Source organism: Sinocyclocheilus grahami, unplaced genomic scaffold (assembly GCF_001515645.1).
Source record: "Sinocyclocheilus grahami isolate Dianchi unplaced genomic scaffold, SAMN03320097.WGS_v1.1 scaffold517.1, whole genome shotgun sequence".
In the NCBI taxonomy this organism is placed as follows: Eukaryota; Metazoa; Chordata; class Actinopteri; order Cypriniformes; family Cyprinidae; genus Sinocyclocheilus; species Sinocyclocheilus grahami.
Genome location: NW_015505696.1, coordinates 1,435,565 through 1,452,922, shown reverse-complemented (window position 1 = coordinate 1,452,922; position 17,358 = coordinate 1,435,565). Strand labels below are relative to the sequence as shown.

Here is a 17,358-nt window from a genome sequence, read left to right as displayed (position 1 = left end):
TCTAGGCCGATATGGCTAGGAACTATACTCTCATTCCGGCGTAATGATATTACGCAGCGCCTGAAAATAGTCCCCAGCACGCTCCCTGTGCAAGCAGGTGGTCACGTTGGTTATGTTGACGGAAGTTAGCCTATTTTTCAGGCGCTGCGTAATATCATTGCGCCTGCTGCACCCATGGTACGGCAGCAAAGTTCCTTGATTATTACGCCGGAATGAGAGTAGAGTTCCTAGCCATATCGGCCTAGAAAATAGCAACTTTTCCTTTTCCGTTAGTCTTAGTACACGATGATGAGTAATGTAATGCTTTACATTTAAATGGCTGGTTAACATTCACTAGAACAGTTCACAGCGCACTTTCGGAGTTCCTCTGAAACCCTCCACCTTCCCCAGCTCCACCTGTATAGATCTGCTACGGGTTATGCTATTTGTGCAGCAGCAGTATGTTTTAACTACTCACAGCACCATATCGGTGTATGTATTGGCAGTAGCACGTTCCTGAACTTGCGTTGCAGCAGCAATCATTTACAACAACAGCAATAACCAACAGCAGCAGTAATTCAGCCGCAGCAGCGTAGCAGATCTTTCTGCCAAGACCAAATACATTAACAGTGTCATATATCCATTACCATGCTAAAATCTTCAGAGAGTTGTTGTGATAGAACTACAATTATTACTCATTCCAATAATCTCCATCTTTAACCACAACTTAAGGAATTGAGTAAATTGGACACAATTAATAACAATTATGCACAAATAGAGGAAAATCTTTTCCCACCAAAATATTCACCAACAAAAAAAATTTATTGTGTACGGTTGCTTTGTGTGAGGTACAGACTGAAATTTAGCTCTATTTCAATGAACAAATCACGCTTTTGAATCTGATCTTTGGTTTTGAAATGCTGATTTGGTCAGACTTAGGAGTGCTGGGTTAATTTTTGTGCCATATAGTTGTCTCTAACTGCAGACAACACTGAAAACCAGAAATCAAGGGCAGGTTTTCAGGACAAAAATACAGAAAAACTGTAATATTGTGAAAAATTATTAATATTTAAAATAACTGTTTTCTATTTGAATATATATATAATTAATTTCTGTGATGCAAAGCTGAATTCTCAGCAGTTTTCAGCTATTATGCCAGTCTTCAGAGTCACATGATCTTTCAGAAATCAATTCTAGTACACTGATTTGACAGTGAATAGAAATTATAGAAATAATTTGTAAGATTTTAAATATCTTTACTGTCACTTTTGACCCATTTAATGCATCCTTGCTGAATAAAAGTATTAATTTCTTAAAAAAAAAAATCTTACTGATCCCAAATTTTGAACGTTTGTCAAGGTTACATTATTAAAGCAATGTTTTTTTTTTAAATGTTAAATACATTACCTTGCAGGCCAGAATTACAATTAGGATCCATTTCAACAGTGAAACAGGAAAGAGAACAATAAAATGAGAGGAAATCAAAATGTCCCTAATGAGTTTCCATCCTTGATGACTCATGTAAATGAAGAATGTAAAATGTGTGGAAAACCCAGAACAGACAAATATTTACATTACATCGGAGCTGATAGTGTCACGTGTCATTAAGTCCAGTTAAAGCCTTTCCAACCAAAGTCATCATTCAGGGCACAGAAATGAGTGCCGCTCATCTCATAACGACAGCAAAGCAAGGACGATGGTTTTCCAGTGAACCTGTGATGTGCAGCTCTGATTCATTTTCGTTTAATGAATTTGTGAGGCATTAAATTATACAAAATGATACAGAAATGAAGAGAAACATTCAAATCCTCATTCAGTTTTGATGAAGCTTTACTGCTTCTATAGTGAGTGCAAATATTAATGTTTCATTGTGATTATATACGTATATATATATATATTCATAACATTGTGAAGAATGATTAAGAGTTACTTGTTATTTATTAAAGGTGTGAAATTTCAGCAGCGAAAAATCTTCACCAAAGTGTTATTGCAAAAACTAACGACTGATTTCACACAGATTCTTCCTGTCTTCCACTGGTTGACAAACAGATATAAACGGCTTACTTGTAGTAATTTCAGAAAATTAAAAAAAAATACAGTTAATGAACGTTACAGTACCATTCTTTCTTCCAAAACCTTAACACACAGCAGAACTTGTTCTTAACTGAAAACATAATCAAGGTCAGTTAAAGTTTTTGATGAACAACATATAGAGACTGATTTCACACAGATTCTTCCTGTCTTCCACTGGTTGACAAACAGATATAAACGGCTTACTTGTAGTAATTTCAGAAAATTAAAAAAAAAATACAGTTAATGAACGTTACAGTACCATTCTTTCTTCCAAAACCTTAACACACAGCAGAACTTGTTCTTAACTGAAAACATAATCAAGGTCAGTTAAAGTTTTTGATGAACAACATATAGGATTTGTGAGTTACCTAGAACTTGTAGGATAGAATCTGTAGAGGTTTCTGCGGCCGCAGATTCAGTGTAGGCCTGCTCATGGCTCACCTGGGACTGAACCGTTAGCAGCCCACAAACATACACAGCAGAATTTCAATCATTAATGTTTCCTGGTGAGTTTGCTCTTGGCTGTGAGCTGTTCCACCTCTCTCATAAAGCGCAGACACATTTCATCCTGCCACGGCAGAGACACACACTGCACTGCCACAGGGAGACCAACGCCACCCTTCACCGCCTGAAAACACACACACACACACACACACACACACACACACACGTTTCACTATATTAGGGAGGACATCTCATAGACTTCCATTGTTTTTTATATCAGGTTAATGATATTTCTATGGCATTTCTCCTAAACACAACCATCACAGAAACCTGTGCAAAACACTACATTGATAACGAAACATGATTTGACCGAATTATAAGACTTTTTCACTAGTGATGGCACACAATGTCCTCACTAGTTAGCTGTCATGATATTTCACCATGTAAGTGAGGACGTTTGCCCATCACAAGTTTCGCTAAGGAAGTACACACACACACAGAGAAACACAGAGTTTTTTGTGCCTCATTTGCATCCCATGCCATATTATTGATATAATTAACCATTAACATGGGTTTGCTTTGTAATACAAAATTAATTTTAAAACAATTTTATTTTTAGTTTTGTTTATTGTCTGAATATCAACCAATCTGTATGTTCCCAATAATCACCATTAAATAGTCTAATAGTTTATATAAAATAAAATATATGAAATTAAAAAAAAATAACATTTTAGGCTTTTTTAATGCACTGCATTTGACATTCCACCTTTAAAAATAATGGTTAGAATTGATCGTTTTTAAAGGAGTGATAATGTTTTGATCATACGTTTCTTATATAGTCTTCATAAGTATTTAATCCAAATCGCCACGCCCAAAACTCACAACACAATGATGCATTTCTTCAGAAAAGCATTTGTATGACACAAAATGAAACATTATTGACTGTAAAAGAAATTTGTCATTTCTACACTGACAATTAAACCTAATTACAATTAAATAAAAATTAAATGCAAACATATGAAATGTTATGGAGATGACAAAAAACATGCTTGGAAACATTTTTTTTCATGCTGTTATGCGTTATTTGTAACAACACATTTGAAAAATGTGAATCAGAATATTAATAAAAAACTATTGGTACTCTGTAAGATTGTCATCCTATATTTAGGATTGGTCTAATATAAAAAAAAATGGGCATGGTAAAACAATTTTTTGACACCTGTTAATTGTTTGTAATGAAATTATTAAATTAAAAACAAACAAAAAAAAATCAGGAGCAAATAGTGCAGTCTCCTTAGATTAGAATGACCCAAAAATACACAGTGTCATATATGGATTTACTACTAAGTTATAAGACCATTATATTTAGTAAAATTATAAAGTTTATAGTTTAATAAAACATATGTCAGCCTGCCGCTTTCTGTGTGGTTACTTCTTTGTAATCTTGACTATACTGCCTCCTTGTGGTGGTCAGGCATTCAACCCACACAAAGTTTACAATGTATTAAGACCAGTGTTGGGCAGTAACTAGTTACTAGTAACTTAGTTACTGTAATAATATTACTTTTTGCAGTAACTAGTAGTGTAACTAATTACTAATAAGATTTCAGTAATAATATTACAGTTACCATCCATCAAACAGCTTAGTTACTAGCTTAGAGAACTTTTGCCTCAACCCCGCTGATTTAAAATCCAACAATCAAATCATTTCTAGATTTATTTTCATAATTTTCACAACTCGCACATGCATGTGATGTCCCCAGTGCAGCAGGCAAGCTTGGAATATGGAAAAGCTTACATTCAGCAGATAGAAATATTGCATTATATTGATTTTGTCAGGAAAAAAGATGATCTGAACACTGTTGAGTAAGTTGTGGCTTTACTTTACTCTGACATTACATCCCACCCACATCCCTCTGATCAGCATGTGGTACATTATATTACTATAATTACAAATATTTTTGGAAAATTAAACAGTTTCTTACAAACGTGATTTGATAAAATACATAATGAAATATAATCATATATGGAGAGATTACAATTAGCTTCAAGCTACACATGACAATTAATGAGATTAATACAACACTTTCTCTTGAATGTCACTATCAATCACTACTGAGTGTTTGTAATAACTTCTGACTGCGATCCAATGTGGATTTTGGTCAAATGATGAGGCAGAAATATGTTGTTAGTAACATTCTAGAAGCATTTCATGTGGAAAATACAGTTACAACTTCTGTGGGGCGTGAAGAAAAAGTAATGTAACTAGTAGTGTAACTAATTACTGTTGCCAGAAAGTAATAAGTAACAATATTAATTTTGAATGGAGTAACTAGTAATATATTACATTCTTTGAGTAACTAGCCCAACACTGATTAAGACGGACAAAAACACATAAGCATTTAATGGCAATTTACCTCAGTGGTCTTGCACTGGGAAAATGTACCTTAACGAAGAGTTTGTCCCACATGTCCCCATGGGCACCCGTGTACTGACTGAGCTGTGCCTCGTCCTCCTCCGTCACTGTAGACACGGTCACCACCCCGGCAGGGAAGTTCAGCAGGTTGTATAGACTGGTGTAACTGAGAGCACCTTCAGAGTGGAGAAAATTAACTTAGGTGACTGTTACTGACCTTAAGTAATGCTGAAATCATTACGGTCAAGTTAATAAGTAACATGAAACCGCAGAAACCACAGAATCACAATCCACATCAGCCCAGTTTTTAAGTAAATCCCTAACAGGAAGTATAAGATTGGCACATAGGTAAAGCATGTAAGCTTTTATTCCCTCAGCTTTACAAGTTAAATACAGTAAAAATGTAATAATAAATATGTTACATTTAAAGGAACAGTTCACCCAAAAATTTTAATTTGCTGAAAATGTACTCAACCTCAGGGCATTCAAGATATAGATAAGTTTGCTTCTTCTTCTGGACAAGTAAGCTTTTATTCAAGATGCAGAAATGTAGCATTCCATGACTTGCTCACCGATGGATCCTCTGCAGTGAATGGGTGCCGTCAGAATGTTTTGCCTTGTAAACGATGCTTGATCTGTGCAGATTTCTCTCCTGATTTGGATAAGACAACTTTTTCCCTGGAGAAAGCAATATTATATATAGAGGACTTATATTTTAGCTGGAAGCAACGGTTTGAAGTTAAAAATGTCTTAATGATGAATTCGTTTTTTTACAAGCATGCAGCATTTGTCTTCTCAAGATGTTAACTGATGGACTGGAGTGGTGTGGATTACTTGTGGATCATTGTGATGTTTTTATCAGAGGTTTGGACTCTCATTCTGACGGCACCCATTCACTGCAGAGGATCCATTGGTGAACAAGTGATGCAATGCTACATTTCTCCAAATATGTTGAAGAAACAAACTCATCTACATCTTGGATGGTCTGAGGGTGAACTATACCTTTAAAACCATCAAGGAGATGTAATCAAACGGAGACGTATGACAGGTCAAAAAAATGTTTTACTAGTCAAACTAACTAGTAATGCTGAAGGAATTAAAAGCAAAAAAAAAAAACAATGAGACATCAGATGTGGTATAGTGATTAAGTAGTAAAAAAAAAAAGACATACATATACACATACAGCAAACACACACACACACACACACACACACATACATATATATATATATAATTGCACTTCATGACAAAAACCTGGCCTTACGGACAAAAAGATAATGTAAATGTAATGGTAATGTAAATATGAGGTAAGACATTACTGGTGAGTCTCCCGCAGTAATTGAAATTGTAGGCTGGTCCAAGCATGGGGCACAACAAAACATCCACATTCAGTCTCCTCCACTCTGCTATCACCTCCTGAATGTACTCCTACAGATAAGAAAACAATCACGTCAGAATAAGAATCTTTCATATCCATGTTATTCAAAGTCACAATAATACACTGGAACGAGGACACGTAACAATATCATAAACATTATACAGCATGTAAAATACAGTTCAGACACAAGAGGTGAAGAATGTGGTCAATTTGGCAGAAAAACGTCCAATTTAAAAGTTGAGGAAGGTGTGAGGTGTGTTTGTAGAAGTTGTGCCAGAACTATTTAGCAGATCTTGATTTTTAGATGAGAATTATGCAAAAGCTATTGGTTGAGTAAGGATATGCCGATGTGAAGAAGCCATGAAAGTGTATGCTGGTTTTCATCAGGATGGCTTTGAATTTTTTTCTAGCAATGATTAAACTCGCTTCGCATGGTTTAATGTACTATAGCAATAAGCCCCCCTCAGTTCCAAAACATCACCAGCTCTTTTTCCCTTGATAAAGTTGATAATCATTTACATAGTTTCTACAGTGGTGTTGATGAAAGCTGTTGAAAATCCACATTATGAAATCAATATAATAAATAACTACCTCAATATTTACATGTTGTCTCCACAATTCTGCCACAGACCTTAAAAAAGGAAGAAAAAAAGTTAAATAATTTAAATATATTATATATTAAATGAACCCAAAAATGCATTTAAATTCTGCACAAACACAAAGCTATCAGACTTCTGAAGACTGAGAATATATATTATGGTGTTTTTTTGTTTAACAGGAGAGAGAGAAAAATAAAAATAAATACAAAAAAAAAAGTCATGTTTTAGGTTTTGAAGGGTAAATAATACATTTTAAAAGTAAATCATTCTTTTTTTAATTTTTGGGTGAAAATACACTTCCATTCAAATGTTTGTGATTGATGTGGTTTTTTATGTTTTGAAAGAAGTCTGCTCACCAATGCTGCAATTATTTTATCAATATACCACAAAAACAGTAATATTGTGAAATTTTATTACAATTTAACCTTAAAAAAAAAATCTGAATATACTCTTAAATGTAGTTTATTTCTGTGATCAAAGCTGAATTTTACTCCAGTCTTCAGTGTCACATGATCCGGATGTTTTAAAGGAAGCAGATTAGAAGGATAGAACGGGAAACTGAAAGGTGAAATGTGTGGTCAGAAAGAATATACCAACTAAGAAGCATAATGTACACTAAATTATGTGAGAGAAAATACTCTGTGTGAAGCTGAAGTTGGATGAACTGGTGTTTTTTTGTTATTACCCATTTCCATTTTTTTATTTGTTCAATAAGTTTGTTATTTTTAATAAAGCTACTGTGTAAAAGCATTTGCAACAAACACCGTTTTGACTGCTTGTCTATTCGTATATGGTTTACTTGTGAACTCATTAAGTGAGTCAAAGGTTACATTCAGAAATCATTCTAATATGCTGATTTGCTGCTCAAGAAGCATTTCTGATTATTATCAATGTTGAAAACAGTTGTACTGCTTCATATTTCACATGATAAAATGTATTTTGGGATTCTTTAATGAGTGCGAAGATTAGAAAAAACAGCATTTGTAACTTTTTGTTTTTAATAATGTAAATTTTTATTGTTGCTTTATCAATTTAATGCATCCTTGCTGAATAAAAGTACTAATTTCTTTTTTTTTTTAAATCGTACTGATCCCAAACTTTGAGCAGTAGTGTATTTCACATTTTTCGAAAACTTTTAAATTGTAAAAAAAAAAAAAAAAAAAAACGTAATTGTAACCAACTTAGATAACACTCTAGCAAATAATATTTTTGCAACAAACACCGTTTTGACTGCTTGTCTATTCGTATATGGTTTACTTGTGAACTCATTAAGTGAGTCAAAGGTTACATTCAGAAATCATTCTAATATGCTGATTTGCTGCTCAAGAAGCATTTCTGATTATTATCAATGTTGAAAACAGTTGTACTGCTTCATATTTCACATGATAAAATGTATTTTGGGATTCTTTAATGAGTGCGAAGATTAGAAAAAACAGCATTTGTAACTTTTTGTTTTTAATAATGTAAATTTTTATTGTTGCTTTATCAATTTAATGCATCCTTGCTGAATAAAAGTACTAATTTCTTTTTTTTTAAAATCGTACTGATCCCAAACTTTGAGCGGTAGTGTATTTCACATTTTTCGAAAACTTTTAAATTGTAAAAAAAATAAATAAAAAAAACGTAATTGTAACCAACTTAGATAACACTCTAGCAAATAATATTTATCAACATAATTATGTTAATTATTCAAATGAATAAAATGTGCATCTCTATAACTGACCCAATTCCAAGAGTTGCATCTATGCTTGCAGAAATCCGTGGACACTGAAGAGTACAAACATCAAAACCAGAGAAAAACACATTAGGTTAAATATCCTCTTTCCAAAACAACTGATTGCTTAATTAGATGCAAATGAGAAGCAGGAAACAATTGCAATTTCATCACTCACAAAAGGCTTGAGAACAACAGAAATTAGTCTCTTTATGAAGCCTGGAGTGCTCAACACGATGTACTGATCGCGGAGACACGGGTCAACGGGGCCTGGCTTCCTGAAATCACACAAAACACATACAATATACAACAGACACATGGTTATTATGAATAAGACGTGGCTACAGTGCCTTTAATGACTATCTAAATGTGCTGATACCAGACGTACAGATGACTGATGAGGGTATGACCTCTGTCACCCATGATCCCTCTGAAAGCCAACTCATGGAAGACATGGTAGAGCCGCAGGGGTTGCAATGGAACCAGCTAAAATGTGAACGACACACCAGAACATCAGAGCAGTTTTTCAAGTGTTCTGACACAGCTTTTAACCCTCAGATGTATGGTGTCCACTACAGTGGACTGAAAACCATTCAGACTTTCATGACCAATTCATAACCACTGCATTTTCTTTCTTACCTACAATCTGCCACTGATTTACATAACAACTGTTAAGGCAGTGTGTCTGTGTACCGTGTGCCCCGCTTTCTCCAGCAGGTCCTTAGTCTCCCTGAAGGCCCTGGCCATGCTCGGAGACGGCTGCAGATACCCGTCGTTCTCATGGTAACCAATCCTCAGGGGCTCGGAGCTCTCATACACCTGTTTAACAAGAGCAAAGTATCATAGATTCTGCATTTGCATAACACATCACAAATACAGGCATCTTTGGTGTGTGATATTTAATATGCAACCTCTTGGTTGAACGGTATGGGAGGGACGGTGGGGTCTAAGGAGAACATGTCCTGGCAGAGCAGTGCCCGCATACACAGTGCCAAGCTCTCGACGTCCCTTGCCAAAGGGCCAAGAGAGGACGACACTGCAAACACACCAGCACAATGCTACAATTACATGATAGACAGTACCTGATGTTCTGTAAGTGTAAAGTTCAGGACTAGAACAGCACGATGATAAACATGATCTCACCTGATTTCTGGCCTTTGACGCAAGAACTGATTCCACGAACACTAAGGATAAATGAAAAATCCTTAGTGATAAAATAAAAAAACAAGCAAAACAGAGAACAAGAGAAACAGGTAGATTAAGGTGAAAGGTGACTTTCACAAAACCTGTCAATATCATGCCAAGACTGGAACAGGACATTTTCACCTCAAATTCAAAAACAGGTAACAAGAATTTATATATTTCTTGAATAAAATAAAGCATTTTTACAATGTGACATTATTTACATGTCAATGAAAATATGACCTAGACATGTTTTTGCGATTGAGCCACACATATGCAATTAATAAAGGACATTACATTATGGTTATTGTATGAAACATCATTACATTAGTAATTAGGCTACTATATATATTTCTCTCTCTCTCTTTTAAATGATCATCCCTGGTACCTTGATTTTCTATTGCAAACAAGTGATTATTTAAAACTGGAGATTTGCAAGAATACAAGCATTGAATTATTTTTCTACTAAATACCTGAGCACATGCTAGTAATGGCTAGCCACCAGGTTAACCCTGTTACTGTTTTAACACACAACAATATCTCAACATATATTAATTTTTATGATTTATGTTGAGTCGACACAAGGGGATTTATAGAACTCAAGAGGTTATTTGTAGGACAGAATCTTTAAAATGTTCAATTACTGTAACAAGCATTACACTTCCAAAACCTACTGTAAACCCTTTGCTTTATGAAACTCTTCCTCACCGCATACAGTATCCTCACACAAATTAGATTTAAGATGCATATGAACCTTATCCTCCTTTCTGTGGGCTTAAATCCACAAATCCCACAGAAGGATGCTGGGATACGAATGCTCCCAGCAACGTCAGTGCCTATGCCTAGAAAGGAGCCGCCTCCTGCAATCAGAGCTCCCTCCCCTCCGGATGAACCACCAGGGGACTTCTGAAGGTCGCAGGGGTTCAAGGTTTCCCCATAAATGGGGTTACTGCAGTCATAACTACAGTAGATACAAATACAGAGGGTTTGAGTTGGTAACAACAGTGGATACAAAGGCACAAAGTAGCTTTCCAGAACCTTCACTCTCTCTCTTCCTGAGTGGTGAAAAAAGCTTCTAACCTAGTTGACCCCTGAAACTTGGCATTTGTGATCGAGATCATTATAATGAACATTTTCTTCTCATAAAATGTATAATGATTGTGGGGCCCCAGGTGTTTATGAGTGGTGTTAAACCACTCTTTGTTTTTTTAACTGTACAGGGGTCTTATCTTGGGAAAATCATGGTTTCAGCATAAGTTACACCTTAGATCTTATACATGTAATAGCAGACCATAATGTCATAATACCATAAGTTTAACAAATGGCAATAAAAATCTGTTCTGTTATGAATACTGAGGTCTGCAGGAGAGAACTGAAGTACTTTTAGAAAGCACAAACTAGTTATAGGAATGTTTGCCCTTGGACTGTATGCCTCTGTTCCACAGATAAATGTCTCAAAATGGTAACACATAAATTGATTTGTGAGGTGAACAGTTGAATTTCATGAATAAAGGCTACTGGGAAAAGAAAGAAATGATATTCTTCATAAAAGGAAAAAAATTAAACCTATCTTTAAAAGCATTTTTTATTGTGACAATGCATGTTTGCCTCAATATTGCACATTGTTGTTTTAGTATCACTGAGATTCTATTATAGTTTTCATTCAATATCTTCATTTTCTATTTCTGGTTTCAGGTCAATTTGAGTTAAAGCTGTAGTAATTTTGTTGTATGTTTTTGTCATTAAAAAATAAAATCAATATGGTTTTGTATTTTTTTTTCACTTTTAGATTTAATAATTATAGTTTATCAAGTTAAACTAAACAAAAATTAGAAATGTTGCCTTGGCAACCAGCTGAAATATAATATGTTTATTTAATATATATATTATTTTAATTTCAAGTGAAAAAGTTTTTTGTGGTTTTAGTTTTCATCCTGTCTGGACACAATATTTTATTAAAATCAGCAAAAATTTAATTCAAATTCAACAACAAACATTGTTTTATACTTACAAATGTTCTTTACAATATAAATCATATATCATTTTTTCCTTGTTGGAAAATTTGATTTTACATTGACAGTTGTCAGAGGTAGGATAAATGAGCTTAAATATCATGAATAATGTTGCAAAAAAAAAAAAAAAGGACCTTTTGTGACTAAGCTCCAGCAAATGAGCTACTAACTGCATGGTCTCTTCATACACTCTTGCTGGTTTAAGATAAAAAAAATTCTGACTCTTCTTGGCCTGCAAATCATTTGATATTACCAGGATTTTCCATTTAATCCCCCCCCCCCCAGAATTGTCCTTGGGCTGTATATCTCTGTTCCATAGATAAATGGTTTCAAATTAATAACAAAATTGCTTTGTAAGGTGAACAGCTGAGCTTCATGAATAAAGTTCACTGCAACATCAAAAATTAGAAATTATATTCTTCGTAAAAGAAAAAAAATCTTCTCACTTGAGAAGACCTTGTGGTATGTTGGTCTTGATGAACGGGATCGCGCCCTGCTTCTTCAGCACTGTAACCACCACACTGTCCACGAGCGCAGGCTGATCCAACTTACTCACCACACCACAGGAAGTGTCATGACCCTGCTCACACAAACAGGATGTTAGATACACCTCAAACAGGAAGACACTTCTCTGAACCTGTCTAGCCATCATATTCACCTCATATGCGACGTTGTCCTTGATGCTGATGGGCACTCCGTACAGAAGACCTTTCTTTTGAGATTTGATGTCTTCCAGCTGCGCCACAGACTCCATTAAGATCTCAGTGCTGCAGTTCAGATTCTTGTTCACCTCCAGAGACTTTGAAGTACAACATTACACAACCCAACAAAGAGTTTTCTTTTCCTGCTGGCCTTGTGCACTTTTTCACACGGATCCCAAAGTAAAGAAAGCAATATATGATATAATATATGAATATATATATATATATATATATATATCATAATTGCTATAGGTTTAATTTCTTATAATATGTGACCCTGGAGCACAAAAGCAGTCTTAAGTCGCTGGGGTATATTTGTAGCAACAGCCAAAAATACATTGTATGGGTCAAAATTATTGATTTTTCTTTTATGCCAAAAATTTAAGAACCAGGTGTTACGAGATTTTTGGTTTCCGATATTTTTGGTTTCAGTGGGCGGGGCATACATGAATATTCATGAGTTTCCCCGGACATGCGCGTGGAACTGAGAATTTCAGTTCATGCTCCTTGTATTTCAGCAGGTTTAATGGGATATATATATATATATATTTTTTTTTTTAAAGGTAAATATATTTACATTGTTGCACAAACTACATAACTAGAAGGTTTTGAGTCAAATGTCCAATTACACAAATGCTTTTTTCCTCTAGCAGTGTGGTTTTATATGTTGGTTTCCAAACATCTAGTTAAATGTGTCAAATTAGTTTAAACTAAAATTGCCGTATCATAATGTTCTTGTAACATCAGTTATGTAAAAATGGAAAACTACACCACACTCACCTCCATTCAGAAAAGAGTCAACAATATAGTGAAAATAGACTTTATCTTTATCTGATTCTCTATAAAAAGCAGACTGCACTGACAAAAATTATTCTGTGGTTAAGTAAATACTACAGATTTAGTTCAGGCAAAAAAAAACAATTATAGTACTCAATTCAAGCTTGCAAAAATTTAAGTTTGAAATAAAAAAAATTGAGTAAATTATCAAAAATATGTTTTAAATATGTAAATATCTTTTACATGTGTTAATTATTCGATTTGTAAGAATGGAAAATATAGTGGATTTTGTTACAGCTTCCATTTGTACAGTTACATAAACTTTACTGTTTCCATTTAGCTTAAAGATGGACAGTAGCAGAAGATTCCATTGTGACAACTTACCCCATATTATATGACAATATAATTTTTATACACGACAGGCACATTCATAAACACTTACTCTACACACAATGCATATTCCATGTATATTGCATTAATAATAGATGCATGTTAGTTTTTATACCCGTATTTTAAATTGTTGCACCGCTTGTTCAGCCTGTAGAAGAGATGTATCTCGTCTTTTCCGTGCGTTTAGTATTTTCTTCTGAATCTTCTGGTAATTTCTCCATTTCAAGAAGAGATATAATGCACCTGTACCGCAAACTGTGGCTGCAATCACCGGCGTCCAGTTAATATCCATGTCTAATACAAGCTGCTGCACATTAATGCGCTCCATAACTGCTGCTCAGTGTGTGTGTGTGTGTGTGTGGCGATCGTGTTCTCATTTTTTGAGTTTTTAAGAACCAGGTGTTACGAGATTTTTGGTTTCCGATATTTTTGGTTTCAGTGGGCGGGGCATACATGAATATTCATGAGTTTCCCGGACATGCGCGCTTGTGTTCTTCTAAAAAAAGGCCTCTAACACTAGCTTTCACTATTCTTTTTCTCTTCTATCTACTTGTTTTCTTTTAGTTGTGTATGTGTGTTGGTGTGAATGTTTGATATTATGTGAGACAGTGACATTTTGTTTTAAAAAATATGAATTCAATAGTGATTCACACTCAAAATCCAGGAAAATGTTAGTCATGGAAGATGCGATTAATAAAGTCAAGTTTTCCTGAATTTTGAGCATGAATCACTATTGAATCCTTGTTACAAATTAAAAAGATGTATGCACCAAAACAAGACAACATTGGAGACAAGAGAGTGTGATGTTAACGCCCTTGTAGAATCTGCTGTATAAAAATGACATAATAAAGCTAAAAAAACACAAATTCTTCACTTGATTCTGGCATTTGATACATGACATTAACATTCAAAAGTTTCTGATTACTATGAATTCTTTTATTTTTATTTTTAAGAAATGTATATTTTTGCTCTTCAAGAATGCATCAATTTAATAAAAATGACAGTAAAGACATTTATAACGTAAAAAATAAATTATATTTCAAATAAATGCTGTTCTTCTGAACTTTCCATTCATCAAGGAATCCTGTCGCTGTATAATGGTTTCCACGCTTCATTAAGCAGTACAACCATTTTCAACTCTGATAATAATCAGACATGTTTCTTGTGCAGACAATCAGCATATTAGAATGATTTCTGAAGGGTTATGAGACACTAAAGAGAAGAAGTTGAGATCTGACATCACAGGGGGAAAAACCTTTATTTTAAATTGTTAAATCATTCCACAATATTAATGTTTTTTAATATTTTTAATTGATGCAGTTGATGAACAAAGAACCTTACTAATACAAATCCTTAGAACAGTAGTGTATATATCATATCAAAACAAGCACACTTATGAACATTTGTTAATTAATGAAATTATTTTTTTAACATGAAATTAGTTTCTTATTCCATTCCATAAAATGATGAGAAGCATTTGTTTTCTCATTTACAGTGTACCAAATATAGGCTACTTTTTAAACTTGTGTCCATACAATTTTGTTTAATCCAAAATTGTACTTATTAAAGGAACACTTTCATGCTTGTGTGTGTGTGGTCTTAGATTCCTATTCATTTTGTAAATACAGCCTAAGCCTAACAGTTTAAGAACAATTACACCAGCATAGATGAAAAACGATTCACAAATACAAGTTTATTTCAGCTGTTATATTTAAATGAAAACAACTAACAACAGACACAGTTTTAAAGCATTGCAAGCTACAGCACAACGAACTGAAATCAAAGTAATTTACAACTAGCTTAAGTGTCAGTGACGACTGCACAAAACGTGCAAACTAATGAAAACATTATAAAAATGATGAACAAATGTAGTTTAGGCATAGGTTTGTGCAACTATTATAGCATATGGGTCAGCGTCGAAAGGTTTGCTGCAGAAAGTAGAAATGATACAGTCACAAGCATTACGAATATGTTGTGGAGCGATTGCTTACAGGTAGAAATGAGAGAGCTGCCACTTGATATTAGAAGAGTAAAGTTGATGTTGACTTATTGGATTTCTGTAAAGGGACATGATGAAACTCATCCAATTAAAAAAGTGTTGGGAACATGAGTCAGACAAGTTTAGAAGTTGTGGAAGGATAGCAGAAGAAGAAGAAGCCCAGTCATGTGGAATAATAAATGTAGAAATGAGCCCTGCAGTAGTAGTGTCACCCATTTCACCTTGGTTATTCCCTTTACCATTAGTAGACTTTAATTTGCAAGAAATTATTAAAGACAAAAATAGAGTAATAGCAAAAGATGTCATGGTTAAACTGTATCTAGAACAGAATTACAACTCCGCAATCTCAATTTTCACTGATGGTTCCAAAGATCACGAGACAGGACGAGCATCAGCAGCTGTATTTGTCCCAACTTATCAAATCAAGATTGGTAAAAGAGTTTCTGATCAAGTAGGAGTTTACACTGCAGAGATGGTAGCAATATTATTAGCTATCAGGTGGATGGAGGATACTCGGCCAATGAATGCGGTGGTATGTTCAGACTCATTCTCTGCATTATCAAGTCTTATCAGTGGAAGATCTTCATCTTCAGACATTTTGTATGAAATTCTTGTATAGAGTGAATAAGATAGGAATTAAGATATGTTTCCTGTGGGTTCCCGCACACGTGGGAGTGGATGGAAATGAGGTTGTGGATCATTTAGCAAAACAGGCACTGAAATTATCACATATAGAAATTATTATACCACTAAGCAAAGATGTTAAGGCTAAAATTAGAACAGCAATAAAACATATGAGATGGCAAGAAGCTTGGAATAAGGAGGAGAGAGGAAGACATCTTTATCATATTCAGAATCAAGTTGGGGTTGAAAGAGTTCATTTTGGTAGTAGAAGAGAAGATACGATTATTACCAGACTTCACATCGGCCATACTGCTTTAAATTCTTCTCTGTATAAAATGAATAATCACGAGTCTGGGAACTGTAGTCTGTGTGGATTACCAGAAACAGCAGAGCATGCACTATTACGTTGTTCTGCTTATGATAATGAAAGAGCATTTCTGTTGGAAGAATGAAAAGAAACAGGGATAGAAAATATTACACTTAAAACTTTGTTGAATAATGACTTGAATCATTATAAAGTATATAATGCTTTAATGACATTCTTTAAAAAAAAGTAGATCTGTTTAACAGTATTTAGAAGGGTTTACTTTCTTTTTATTAAAAAAAAATATTATATATATATATATATATATATATATATATATATATATATATATACATATATTATTATTATTATTATTATTTTTTTTTTTTTAGTTATTCCTCTTCCATCAATGGTCCACACCTATCGTTTGTTTGCCAACCGCCATAAAACTCCAAAAGAAGAAGAAGAGCTCCAACTTTCATCATTCCATTTCCTGTGCAGTGTGCAGATGGAAATCAGATCCCTGCATAAGAGGAAGACTATGAGCTGCGCTCAAAATTGCCTAAAAGATCCTGACAGGGAGAAAAGCTGTGTTATACTTAGGTGCAGGTAGCTAGGTAGCCTAGGTAACATGCATTTAAACATTATATATATATTTAACCTGTTTTTATTTCTATATTTTATTTCTATTTGTACTCCAGGCCAACAACTGGCAGCAGAACATTTACAATGTAACGCAGATCAACGCTGGCAGGCTCAGGGTTCC

The 17,358-nt window shown here is 34.3% G+C and overlaps 1 protein-coding gene across 1 annotated transcript; it reads right to left on the bottom strand.

Moving 5' to 3' along the window:
- Positions 1-2,210: 2,210 nt before the first annotated feature.
- Positions 2,211-13,957, bottom strand: LOC107554868 (fatty-acid amide hydrolase 1-like). The gene is made up of 14 exons (XM_016237506.1): positions 13,781-13,957; positions 12,456-12,602; positions 12,244-12,377; positions 10,540-10,746; positions 9,747-9,787; positions 9,515-9,639; positions 9,297-9,422; positions 8,992-9,089; positions 8,782-8,881; positions 8,613-8,656; positions 6,882-6,921; positions 6,232-6,340; positions 4,943-5,088; positions 2,211-2,680 (listed from the first exon to the last, which is right to left on the bottom strand). Exons 1-14 carry the CDS (start codon positions 13,955-13,957, stop codon positions 2,546-2,548), a joined length of 1,629 nt encoding a protein of 542 aa, XP_016092992.1. The 3' UTR covers positions 2,211-2,545.
- Between the last annotated feature and the right edge of the window lie 3,401 nt (positions 13,958-17,358).